Here is a 13,647-nt window from a genome sequence, read left to right on the forward strand (position 1 = left end):
GTTGCCATTACTCAGTGAGATGAGGCTGTGAGGTCCATGTGAGGTGCACTCTGACAAAGAGATCTGGTCTCGACTGTCATACGTAGACAGCCAAAATTTTCCTTAGGCTATGTTTGATTTGAAGGAAAAGGCAGGGAAAGGTAGAGAAACCTATACAACTTTCCCTTCCTTTCCCTGCCTTTTCCTTCAAACCAAACACAGCCTTATGAGTTATGATAACTGTGGGTCTCACGTGCACTCTCTATGCCATCTCGAGTAAATTCATCAAGGTTAAAAGAGAAATACAAAAAAGGAAAAGAGAAATGACATAAACAATTAGACAGCAATGGTTGCAACATACGGGTACAAAAGTTGGCTGAGACATGCTGCAAATCAATCCTTCTTTTCCACGTTGTACCCCGCTACTGGGAAGAGTTTCTTACATAGACCATCGCGGAAATGATGCAGGAAAAGAAAAGATGAAAAAAAAGAATATTTACTAGATTCCAATTTCAGCGTATGTAATTATTTCTGTAGGAGAGTATTACTGTATATATCTCAGAAGAGTTCATGTTAAGTATAGGGAAACTTATATCAAGAAATCTTATTCTTTTCATTTAAGGCTGCATGTTAGAAAATTTACAATATATAGAATACAAATGATTATTAATCATACATTTGAACAAAACAAAGGGATCAACTTCTATAAATTTTCTTGTTAGGAGAAGGTGAACATTTATATATTTCCTGACCAAACTCGCTTATCTTATTAAGCAACAGCGTCCTCTCAGTCTCAAGCTGCAGCATGTACTCCTCCTGCACGTCTTCAAGGTTTTCTATCTCACTCAAAGCCAGTGAGAGTGCTTCAGTATCCCCACCCTCAATTAAGGTTTGTAACTTGGTTATGGCTTGCCTTACCTGTTCATGATCATTTCAGGAAAATGCATTACGCTACTGCAATCTGCAGAATGGGTCAGTCTCTTAGAAAAGAGGCATCACTAACTGCATAAGATGATGGATGACAAAGAGACCTATAAATAATGGACATATTCAAACAAGTAACTGTTCTAAATAGACTAATGGATCATATTTATAATCTAGGTGCAGAAGTTCTGTATATATCACATGTACACATGGTAATGGGGTTGAACATTCTATGGCCTTGAACCTAAGTGAAAATGAAAGAAAATAGATATTTTCCAAAACCACCCATTTCACATACAATATCTTTTAGGATCATTGGCTACTATTCCTCCCTTCACAAAGAAAAGAGGCTAACACAATCAGATGGTGATCGGGTTAGAGGCTAACATATCTACTAGACAGGTAATAAAATGTTTCACCAACTCCATATATCAATGTCATACTCTAGTTTAGAGTTTACAAGTTATGAATGTCTTCTAACTGATATGAAGTTCTAATTTCTCTTACAGATATCTTGTTAAACACTCAGAAATCAACCAATCTTCATGCACATTGTACTCTTATATGTTTAAAATGGTATATCCAAATAAAGAGGAATTTCTTGAAAGTGAGACACATGTTACTCACCTGGGCAGAAATTTGATATGCCTTACTAATGTCTGAACTCTGAGAATCTAAGCTAGACCTTTTCTGTAGCTCTGGAATTTGTCTTGTTATTTGTATATGGATCTCTCCCCTCTTTACTCCTTGGAGAGGTATCCACTTGTCAGCCATCTGGTTTGGAGGCAATCCTTGATATTCTACAACACAATCACCTATACTTGATGTTGGTAGGACAGCATTATGATCTTTCACAAACAGCATTAAGGGACTTCCATCATCAGGGAACTCCAGTGTCTGATTCCATTGAGGATTCAATGTTTTAAACATAACCTGCATAGCATGCACATGAAGGGAGAGTATGCTAAGAGATAATACGAGAAAGAAAAGATGACATGGAAAGAACCACAAATTTTATTCTTCTAAGTTCTGATTGCCATTGTAATTTCAAGATATCTAAATGGACAAAAAAGTTGTCCATTACCTTCCATCTCAGTTTATCCTATATCAACTTATTAATCATCATTGAAAAAAAAGAAGAAAATTTTAAAAGAATGTACATTCATATGTATATATTTGTCTATGTATTTTCAAGATGATGTTTGGCAATCTAGAACAATTAGTCAATGTAACATAACAAATTATGGAATAAAAATAACTCAAGTCTAAACAAGACGTCTCTAACCTTTGTTCTTTTTTTCAAGTTTCCATAGTGTACCCTCACATATGGATCACTTGTTCCTCTCAAATCTGCTGCAATGAGGTCTCTTGCTTCAATCAGAACTAGTTCAATCCAACCATTTCCTGATCCTGCCATGCCACTCTGTATAGATATTGAAAGACCAAAGAGAAAAATATTACAATACAAATATCAGCATGGGGGCAACTCATGGCCTTCAAAATCACAATATATGATAAATCTAATACATAACTGCAAACCAATAGATTATAAATAGTCTTTTTTTTTTTTCTGGTCCTTTTGCTATTTAGCCAGTATTTTACTATTTTACTATTAGTTAAATGGCTTAGTTCTTGATTCTTGAGTTGAAAGCATACCCTTGATCCATCATAATCATCATTTCTCACTGCTTCTATTTGAAGCCTCAATTCTCCTGAATTTACTTTTTCAAGGGGTATCCAGACATCCCTCAGTGAGCCTTCAATCAGTCCTTCCAAATTTACTCGTGCACTTCCAATGTTGTCATCTCCAAAGGTGTCTTCAGAATAGCATTTTATCTTAAGATATTCACCATCTCCTATTTCATCAAATTCAAACTTCTGATTCCAGATAGGATTCATGGAATGTTGGATTGTTCTTGTCTTACGGAGGGCCTGAAAACAAAAGTAAAGAAACTATCAATTGTCTACTAAAAAGTGTAACATGAACCAACACCAATTACAGATAAAATGTGTTTAGCTGTCATCATCATTCTCCCAGACCCTTCTACTCAATTGTAATTATAATATGCCCACAAATAATCAAATTGAGTAAAGAAATTTAAAGTTTAATGCTAGGAAGAGAATTACCAACCTTCCCATATTGTAGTTTCACGTAAGGGTCACACTTGCCAAACTTATCTTTTCCAACAAAATCCTTTCCTTCTACAACAGTGATGTTTAGCTTCCTTCCTGTCCGTGATTCAATGCTTGATGAGAGAGATTGTTGAGTGCTAAAATGGGAAGATTTGTTCAGGATATATGACCCATCAGAAAACTGCCATTCCTTCAATATCAGCTTCACAGTTAACTGCAAATTTGTCTGTTTTGTTAGTACCCAATAACATGTCTTGATTGTGATGAAAACCAGGAGTATCTTGGCCTCTATATAAAATCGGGAAAGCAATAGTCACAAAAACTTGGGTGATAAATATCTTAATTGTTCTTGGTTAATAGATGCACTAGTATGCTGTTTTTATAACATTTATATGATCAAATGCAAGGAAATACCAAGTCCACTAAACACATTAACCTAGTGCAGTACAACAGAAAGATCTTGTACTGCTTTTCTTCACAGCATCATAACTTAAAAATTCAAGTATGTGGTTTGCCTACCCACGAACATTTTCCAATCCAATTATCTGAATTCTGAGCTTGCCATAAATTATAAGTTGCAATCAAACTTAAACCTCGTATACCTATTCAACACTTCAAGATCTGCTTCTACAGATCAATGTCCACATACAATATTCGTAAGGATTTAACTTTTGGAAATATTGCTGAAACTGAAATTTACCCAGGAAGAATCAAAACTCAAAACTAAAACATTGTAAGTTCAAGCATCAGCATTTGTCCCCCAATAAGGTTCTAATCCAACTATTTCAGCTTGTTTCTTGTTTGTGTTTCTTTCCCGTTGATAATCACAATCAAGCTCTAAACTGTGTTTCCATCAGTAGTAATGTTTCTACAGATTCAGTATCAACATATAATACTAACAAGAATTGTTCATTTTGGGAAGTATTCCTGAAATTAAATTTCTATGGGAGTAGGTCAAAACTAAAAATTAACACTAAATCTGTTTTGATTTGTTCCTTTCAGAAAATATTCCTTTCTTGGACAAAAGAAAAAGCTCCTAATTATTGTTCAAGATGGCTTGGTGACCAGGAGATACTTTCAGGACAACACAATGTTTCATTTCAACATTCTGGTTACTGTTCATAAAGGGGATTTAGAAAAGTAATACAGGACCATAGGATGAGGAATCAGTCTCATCACACTTATTCAGAAATAGATGGTAGAAATTTTCAAGAATTTACCTCTCCTACATTATTTCCCTCAAATGGAACTACCATTTCAACTTCTTTTCCACAGCCCTCAACACTTCTAGCTAATATGGTGGATTCAGGTCCTATTGCCCAGAAAGTTGTGGAGTCATCAGCAACATATTTCATCTGCTCACATGAGGGAAAACCGTCAAACATATGCTGTTTGCATCCAGATGAAATATCCCAAGGAAGGACAAAGAACATACTTTCAAGAAAAAAAATCCATGAAATTACATCTGGCACAACTATTACAAGAAAAAATTAGTAGTTCCAGACTTCCAGTTAAAGGTACCTTAATTTCACAACTGGCAAGATAATCATACTTCACACTGCTTGGGGTACATTCATAAAGATGGAACCTAAGAGTTCCTGTAGCTTCATGCAAAACCATGTTAAATGTTGCATCCCATCTAGGACTTGAGCCTGGACTCTTACCTGTTCTCCTGGTTAATTCTTCAAGTTCAACTTCCACAAATGTTTCCAGAAACTTGTTATCAGGGTTCTCTTCTAAAGTGCCATTTCTTATGGAGTTTTGTTTTCTTCCAGAAGGGCTTCCTTTCAAGCAATTTCCACCCACTTTACTTGCTGAAATAACTGTTACTGAAAGTATGCCTTCAACAGCCCTTTTCTGTAAGTCCACTGATGGCAGAGAAAAACATCGTCGGCGAGGCTCAACCATTGTCTTGACTAATGTATCAGTAAAAAGCTTAACCTGTGTGAAAGAAACTTATTCATGTACCAAACAAGAAGTGCTGAATTTTATTTAGAAGGCACATTAGTAATTATACTTTCCTACAAATTCATGCGTATGGAGAAACATACCAGCCAAGATGAAACACCCGGAAGTACTGTTCCTGGAAGTGTTTGACTTCCACCACTTCCAAAGGCAACACCTATTCTAACTTCAGGAGTTGATTCAAATGAGAACAAAACTGCTTTTCCATCCAGCACTGGCATCAAGAGAAGCTGTGTACAGTAAATAGGATACTAATAAATAACAGTTACAAAGACTAAAATAACATTCTGAATTTCTGACTAACAAAACTTTTGTAAACTGCATGCATAAATTTTAGAAATAAACTTGGAATAAAAAATTACAAGGATCTCACACTGTGCACTTTAATAAAAGAACCAAATCAAAATCACAATTTTTTTCCTTATTTTCCTCTGACACAGTTATTTCTTTTCCCTTTTATGAAGCATCTTGTTATTTTTTCTAAGAAAGTATAAAAGAGAAATAAAGGTACTTTACATACATTTCCCTTGATGAGCATGCTGTTAATAACAATCCGGGCAGTTCCCAACAGCTTTGCTAACTTAGCAAGCAACATGATGCTCAAGTCACTCGTCTCCCAGTCAAAACCAACATTCATAATTTTCTGTCAACATACACAAAGAAATGGTTACTCCTGATCCCAAAGTGTATGGACCCTTTTCTCGTACAATCCATTGCTTAACAAAATAAGTTTATCATCCCACCAAAACTCTAAGCATACAAAAGAAAGGAGCTAAACATTATTGAAATATCTAAGTATCTTCACCATATAATAATGTAAATGAAGAATTGCATATGCCAATTTAGTTCTTCCATCATTTCTGACTCCAACTTCATGAAAGCTTAGTAGCATTCTCAATAGGGCTGCAAATAAGTTGGATCAGATCCAATTTGAATCCAAATTCAATTCAGTAAGAGACAGATTCGGATATATATATATATAACATAATGTACTATTTATATTATATCACCATGTTTTTTTACTCTAATCCAAATTGAATTGGATATCCAATAAGATATTATAATTCAAATTTGAATCATAATCTTGGAGATCCAACAGATTCTTATCAAATTTGGATTGGTCGGATTTCTTATCGAACAGGATCAGATATACTCTTTACCGAATCCAATCCAATCTGTTTTTCATAATCATTAAAAATAGGTGCAAATAATAACAATTTCCCATTTATTTTGTACATCATTCTACAAAATCTTCTTATTTTCTCTTTTATCTCATATTTGGTTTCCTATTTTATTTTATTTTTCAGTAAAAAGAGAAAATGAAAAGGATGGTTTTAATGCCCTTAACTTTGTTGAAGGTTTAATTGAACACAAACACACACACACACACACACACACACACACACACATATATATATATATATATATATATATATATGTATAAGTACACACATGTTCAATTTCTTCATACGTTGCTTCTAACATAATTTTTGTTCTGAAGATGATGATTAATAATAGAGAGGGGCTTCTATGCTTATTTTGATCAATAATGCTATTAAAATTCATTAATGAAGTAAGGAAATCTCACTAGCCATGAATAGGGAAGTGAGAGCCAGTACAAACACAGCTCATGGCTGAAACCCTTTGCTGTATGATAAAAGGATTGCCATATTTAGCTAACTCCCTGCTATGAATTGTTTGATATTTAATTTTATATTTAAAATTTAAAAATTAAAGAGTCATGCACTTTTTCTTCATTGAGAAAAGGTAACTTTCCTTTCAAATATAAAAGGGAGGAGTGTATAAACAAAACATGTGTGACAGCAAAATCCAAGAATCCACCCAAGAAATTATTAAGTATTACAACTATACAAAAAGGCCCTTACTACTGGTTTTTCTAAAGTACCAGTTGTCTGGTTCAATTCCCTTAGAACTTATCTGTATATGCAATTCAAGGTCGCTGAGATTTTAACTGTAGTGATTTTTGAACAAGTCAACTCCTAAGGCTAATGGGAGAACTTAATTCTCCAACTCAGTAACTTATGACCCCAAGGCTCGATTTGTTTCAATGTAAAAGAGGTGAAGAAGTTTTAAGTCTGAAATATTTCAGTTATATTTTCCTTTTTATGGAACTTTCTTGATATTTTCGAAAAGAATCCATTTTTTTAGGTTAACCACAGGAATTTGGGAAGGAGCATCTTATCTTATCTACACCTAGAGAAAGAGCAGCTCCATCTCCACCATGATATGCAAATGAACTTCTTCACAAAACCATGTATTTATGCACTAAAATTCTTTTCAAAGGAAAATTTTTAATGAATACAAGCAGATAAAAAGAATGGAATTATCTAGCATAAGTTTTCACATCGACCAATTACACAACAATACTAACTCTCTAATCCACAATGAAACACAAGTAGAAGGATGGTATAGTGTCCTAATAAACATGTCATTCTAATGTACAAGAGAAGAATATGTATCACGATATTCACACCAAACAACATAAATGATTGATAATAGAATAAATATCTATCAAATATAATGCAATTAGGTTTAGTTGCAAGATGACTGATAGCTTTAATATAAAAACCAAATGTTTCCAATGAAATCTCAAAAAGTTGCGAATTTTCATAAGTAAACCAGAAAAAGACCTGGTTGCCTGATGTTGACCAACGAATCCCATGAAGACCCAAGCTAGGTGGGCATGAGCCTAATGAGAACTCCAGCAATTCAATTTTATCCTACAACACAAATAGTTTTATCCTCGTGCAATTATTGCATTACTAACCACCAAGGAATTAATCCACAATTATCTTTTCTAACAACAGATTTACATATAAAAGACTTACAATAAGGCTTGGTCTTCGGTGCTTTAACCGCTTCTGCATTAAAAAACAAATTATCTAGCTATACTGAATAAATAAATATAATGCTGTAAAATAAAAAAGGATTTGCTTCAGTTATATATCATCTATATGTGAAGATTATTATTTATTGCGCAACATTTACAAAACATGCCAGCTAATAGCCTTGACATTTTAGATGACTACATCATGTCATATATTAGAGAAGCGAAACTGAGCAACCATTAATACTCGGAATCACACTCAGTTCAATAGAAATTTGCATCTGCATAAGGTTCAGTCTAAATTTTACACTTTGAGGCATGTTATCAAATCAAGGAAGAAAATTTAAACCCATGTATAGACATATAAACAAGAACTTGAAAAAATCCCTCATTGTAATTACATTTGTACAAAACAACTTTAAGAGAAAAAAGTAAGAAGCCAACACTAATATCCACCATCTTCTTTTTTTTATTGTGACACAGGATGAAGTAAAAGGACCATCAGTAGTTGTAATACAACCACTTCAAAACAGTTATAATATATGGTAGGCTAGTGCAAGAGCTAAGTAGGGGGCACTTTGGTCATTTACAAGTTTTCTATGGGATCTAGGCTAGTTGTTTGATTTTTCTAATCATAGTCTAACAAGGTTTAAAATTTAAAAGTATAAGGCCATTATCAAATAATGGTCCCTACTATCTAAGGTCTTGAGAGGGGTAGAGTGGATATGAACATAACCTCTGAGTCAAAGTAATGACAGTGGCAATTCTGTAAATTCTTATTTTCTTATTTCTAGTAAGGCTTAGGGGTGCATGTTGGGCCAGGTTAGGTCAGGTTGAGGTAAACGCTAACCCAACCAAGTTGTTGAACCCCCAACCTGACTTTTCTGGGTTGGGTTCATGTTGGCCTGGTTATATATATACAGATAAATTCATGGATGCATAGTTTCATACATACATATTTATAAAAATATTTATACATGCAAATATGAAGACATGGGTTGGATTGCCCAAGGCCCAACCCTAACCCAAACCAAAGTTAAGTCGGGTTCATATTTTTCAACCTTAACCCAAACTTCAACCCAACTCAATCCAATCCAACTTGTTTTGGGGCTGTGATTGGGATAAGCTGGCCTAAGTTGCACCCCTAGTAAGGCTACCCATAGACAGTATGTGTAAAGTTGCAAAAAAAGGCTACTAAATTTTGGAGATCATTATCTGTTATATGTGACTTTGGTGAGTGATTCCCAAAGCCCTAGAAAGATTTTTGGAACCATAGGACTGACTTCTAAGTTTTTCTTCTTCTCTTTCTCTTCTCTTGTTGTTTTCTCACTTCAGAAACTAATAGCCATCAAAAAATTGGGAAAAAAACACTATTCAATATCAAGATATGAGAACCATGCTCTATTGCTCTGAGGGGTGAATCACCAATCCACAAATCCTCACAAAACAAGATTTTATTACCATAACCCACTTCAAAACAAGTAAAGTTAAGAAAAGTTGGAAGTACCTCATGTATTGCTTTCCAAGGGGAGGTTGGAGAAGAGTGAGTAACCACCTTTGCATCCCAGCCATTTTCCAAAACACCATCTTGTGTCATAACCTATCACTTTCTAGTGGAAATCTCCACAACCATTTTCCTAGTAAAGCTGTGTTCCTCTGAATTAGGTTCCCGATACCTAGCCCACCTTGTTCCTTTGATCTGCATCTATGCTCCCATTTCACCAAATGGTCCTTTCTTGCATCCCTCCTTAGAATCCATTAACATTCCAGTCCCTTCTTTAGTTTTTTTATCAGTATTTTGTCCTTTTTACTTTACCACCCTAAACCACTCCTCTAAAATAGTTTAGAACATTCCATTCGAATCTCAAGATGCTGATATTTCAGCCTTAAAATAGCTTTCTAACCCTAGATAAACCCTCATCCACCTCCCCTGGACCTTCCTCTCTTTAGTTTTTTAATCAATATCTTCCCCCTCTTTATTTTTTCACCCTAAACACTACTCTAAAATAGTTCAATTAAATTAAACTGCAATCTTAAGATATTGACTTTTTTGTTCTCTTTTGATCAACTCTCATCCACCCTTCTTACACCTTTCCCTAAACCCACAAACCTAAACCTTGGGTTTAAACTCTCAAAAACAGCATTTACTTTTCATTTTTTCCCCTTAAAATTGTTACTAGTTTAGCCTTGGGTGATACCAATCATGCATTTACATGCATTCTTATATATTTCACTTCCCAATTAAAATATCTTAGAACCCATATTGGTTGGAATTTAACGAAAATAAGAGGAAGAAGATAAAGTTTAAAAAATTAGCTATTCATATGTAAGTGTAACAACCAAGGACCTTATCATTATTTAACATTATAATGCCACTGCAAATAACATGAGAAAAATCCCAAGAAATAATAGAATGCATTGATCAGAAAACCGTTATAGATGGCCTTTTCTATTTATTAGTAAGATAAAGTGAGGAAGAAGATAAAATTCTTTTTAACACTACATTCTTTTTCCTTTTCTTTTTTTTTTTTTTGTGTGTGTGTGTGTGTGGGGGGGGGGGGGTTTGCTAGGGCTCCGGAAAAGGAGGGCTAAATATAATATCACATGCACAAGATGCCACAGAAATTTATGGGCTTAGGGAAAGTTAGCTTCATTCTGTTATGGTCATGATTGTAATAAGAGATTCTCAAGAGGAATAGCATTCACAGAATTGAACATCCAGAACGCCAGCATGTTTATGTTTGCATACCAGAATGTTAAAAAGGTATGATGAGAAACACCTATAGATATTATATCTTTTTTAAGCTCTTCCAAAAATATACATGGAAGGAAAAGGTAACAGAAAAGCAACAATCTATTTCTACTTTTACCTAAAAGAAAAAGGAGAAAAAAACACAATATGTGAAACCAGTCCCGACAAATAACAATGACTGACTACAGAGTTTTTAATCATTAACACCAAGCAAAAACTAATTTTTTAGAAATTTCACACTATTGATGACTTAAAATTTATATTGTGAAATTTGTAGCTCTTTATATCAGAAAAACAAATCCATTTAATTATTGATTGCATTAATATGTTTTTTTTTTTATAAGTAAAAGACCGGGAACTTTTAAATATTGATTGCATTAATATGTTTAAATAATGAAAGAATATGTTTTAGACAAGAAAGTTATTTTATCTTATTTTTTGGACTCAGAATTCGTTCAGGGCCCAGGACAGACCCTTTACACATGTACCCTCAACATGCATTTCCAAACGAGACAGTACATGATGAACTAAGGCTGGGATATATATTTTTTGCACACAGTAAAAAACTGTTATCTGGATATGGCAAGGACACTGCTGGAAAAGGTGGCAGATATAAAATTTGCACTAAAAATTGAAGTATCCAACATGATATGACACCATTAAACAGGTATCCATGTATCAAAGCAGTAAACAATGAAAAGAAAAAAAGAAGCATCTATTCAAGTAAGTCGTAGGGTGCTGACCTCAACAATAGATGAGAACCTTTTTGAAAGTTTTGGGTTAATGAAATTTGACCAAACCTCCATCAAAAACTTGTTCAGCCACTCACAGTGCTCTAATGGTGTTATGGGCTGTAAATTTATGAAAAAAAAACAATAAATAATCTCCATGTAAATGAAAGAAACCATGCTTAAGATTTTGTATTCACTAATTCTATGAAAAAGTACCGATGTGTTCAACATGATCTGCTTCCATCTTCTGTTGAGGTCTTCTACTAAAATCCTGTTTTGATACCTCCCATACTGCAAACAAAGAGATTAGCATCTCATATCTTCTGCCATGTGACTAAATTTCTATTCCTCTCTCTCCCTTAACATCAAAAAGCTAGAAGATGGCATACACTGATGGGAGAATTACAAGATTTTCTATAACTCTAACATATCAAAGGCAATCAAGGAAAAATAATTATGCAAGCTGGTTCTTTCTTTAGTATGGTAATAATATCAACTAGACTTGTATATCTATTGGGAAGGCCACCATACCCCTTGCTGATGTCTACTAGTATTGCTTACCTTTTTGACTATTAGTAAAGAGGTATGAGTAAGGTTCTTATACCCCTTGAGGAAGGATTGCATGCAACAGGAGTGTGATCGATCAGTGAAGGGTTCTTGAGGCTCCTCATCTCTTCTATCCCTCTACCAGACTATCACACCCTTATTGTAACCAGCTATTGGTACGGCAAAGAAGATGGTAGTTAAGGGGTCAAGGTTCAACAAAGAAGGTTGTTGAAGTTAACAAAATATTAGGATTGTTTTCCTGCTAGAGGGAATGAGTGTGCATATGAATTGTTTAGGTGATAAAGTAATTGTTCACCTTCCATTAACTGAGTGGAAAGCAGTTGATTGAACTAGAACCTACTGAGCTAGAAATCAGCAAAAAATTACCAGATGAAAATAACAGTAATATCACTATGCACATATAGAATATGGTGCCCGGCTAAACGGTGAAATTTAGTCTCCATTTGACAATTTTCTATAAAAAGGGAGAGCAAAAAGGATAACTCCAAGCATCCATTTTACTAGAGAGAGAGAGAGAGAGAACATTGAAAAACGGTTAGATCGTCCAAAAACATTAAAAAAGAAAAGTACCACGCCGGCTGGCCAAGTACCCAACTAAACTGAAATTCTGCAACCAAAATAACAGAATTCAAGGTAGCGGACTGCAAGAGCAGAAATCCAACCAATAAACGCAAAATGGTTGGACTCAACAAGCACAGAACCTCTTAAGTTTCCTTCCAATAAAACAGCAAGCTCAATACCCAGTTCTCTAACGTCAAGTATACCAGGAGAACAAATCTTGAAGATGATACCGTTGGAAAAACACCAGAGAGCAACTCAATTCGGTAAGGAATAAATGAATTCACAAAAGAACACACCTGAACAGTTGCCCAGACAGCGACAGCGAGAAGGACCCAATTCGACAACGGCAAGATCCATCGTTCAACAGCCCAAGCGAGCATTACCAAGGGAACCAGAAAAGGAAACAGAGGCCTTTCACCCATTAAATGGTTGAAGAATTCAACGGCTTCTTTCACATATAAATCCCTCCTCCAGTTTCCCGCCATTTTCAATTACACCAACCTCAAAATCGGTCTCTGTGTTCACTCTCCAGGCAACAATTAGTCATCCAAGTCTTCCAATATGCAAGCAAAGCGGGGTTTAATTACTTAATTACAGAAATGAGAACCAGAGAAGACAAAACTTTTCAAAAAAAAAATCGTTGCTAGAAACAGGAAGAATTGTCAAGCACCGGAAAAATTCTTTACGAAGAATTGAGAAAGGAATCGGTAATTACCAAATGAAGAAGCCTAGATAACGGAGAAGTTTAAGGGAGATGTCAAATTTTCCACAGAAACGAAGGACAGGGGAATGATCAGTCATGTCATAATCAGAGAAAGCCAGATTTTTTTTTTTCTTTTTTTTGTATTGAGTTTAGAGTCTAGACAATAGAATCCGGAGTACAGTGTGAGTCAAGTCAACACTAAAACAACTCCTCCTACTGCTAGCATATAAATTGGCCCCATATTCATTGCTTGACTTTGACTATTTAAACGTGCTACATGATCACAGCCGTCTGATCTCCTCATCCTTTTGTAGGCCCGTTTCCTGCGTGGAGTGCTGCTACACGAGCTTAAGCAACTCTATTAGACTCCTCACCCAACAGACAGGGGTGGGACCACGAAGAAGTATGTCCAACCTTGTCTTGTTGACTTGTAGATGCAGTGCGTTTTTATGGGTCCCACCCGCCATATTTGTGGAGGTGGGCT

General features: G+C 35.0%; 1 protein-coding gene across 5 annotated transcripts; it reads right to left on the reverse strand.

Moving 5' to 3' along the window:
• Positions 1-568: 568 nt before the first annotated feature.
• On the reverse strand, positions 569-13,335 carry ATSYTF (C2 domain-containing protein). 5 transcript variants are annotated; one of them, XM_088985546.1, is made up of 15 exons: positions 13,176-13,335; positions 12,757-12,975; positions 11,549-11,623; positions 11,345-11,452; positions 7,851-7,883; positions 7,653-7,742; positions 5,522-5,644; positions 5,088-5,231; positions 4,558-4,977; positions 4,257-4,391; positions 3,035-3,250; positions 2,560-2,835; positions 2,189-2,326; positions 1,531-1,836; positions 569-897 (listed from the first exon to the last, which is right to left on the reverse strand). In XM_088985546.1, the coding sequence occupies exons 2-15, from the start codon at positions 12,943-12,945 to the stop codon at positions 676-678; spliced, it is 2,475 nt and encodes an 824-aa protein (XP_088841672.1). In that variant the 5' UTR covers positions 12,946-12,975; positions 13,176-13,335; the 3' UTR covers positions 569-675. The 5 variants fall into 5 exon arrangements, with proteins under 5 accessions (XP_088841672.1, XP_088841671.1, XP_088841670.1 ...); XM_088985545.1 differs by having other exon boundaries at positions 12,757-13,013; positions 13,176-13,312; XM_088985544.1 differs by lacking the exon at positions 13,176-13,335 and having other exon boundaries at positions 12,757-13,169.
• Between the last annotated feature and the right edge of the window lie 312 nt (positions 13,336-13,647).

The sequence above is a fragment of the Nelumbo lutea genome, chromosome 4, assembly GCF_056320005.1.
Source record: "Nelumbo lutea isolate HS-2025 chromosome 4, American lotus-T2T, whole genome shotgun sequence".
Classification (NCBI taxonomy): domain Eukaryota; kingdom Viridiplantae; phylum Streptophyta; class Magnoliopsida; order Proteales; family Nelumbonaceae; genus Nelumbo; species Nelumbo lutea.

Excerpts from the sequence above, each read along its gene's own strand:
- ATSYTF (XM_088985546.1), bottom strand. The coding sequence starts at position 12,945 with ATGGCGGGAAACTGGAGGAGGGATTTATATGTGAAAGAAGCCGTTGAA. Across the intron at positions 4,978-5,087 it reads CGGGTGTTTCATCTTGGCTG|GTTAAGCTTTTTACTGATAC; the intron begins GTATGTTTCTCC and ends TCTTTCACACAG. Across the intron at positions 4,392-4,557 it reads TTGCCAGTTGTGAAATTAAG|ATGAAATATGTTGCTGATGA; the intron begins GTACCTTTAACT and ends TCATGTGAGCAG.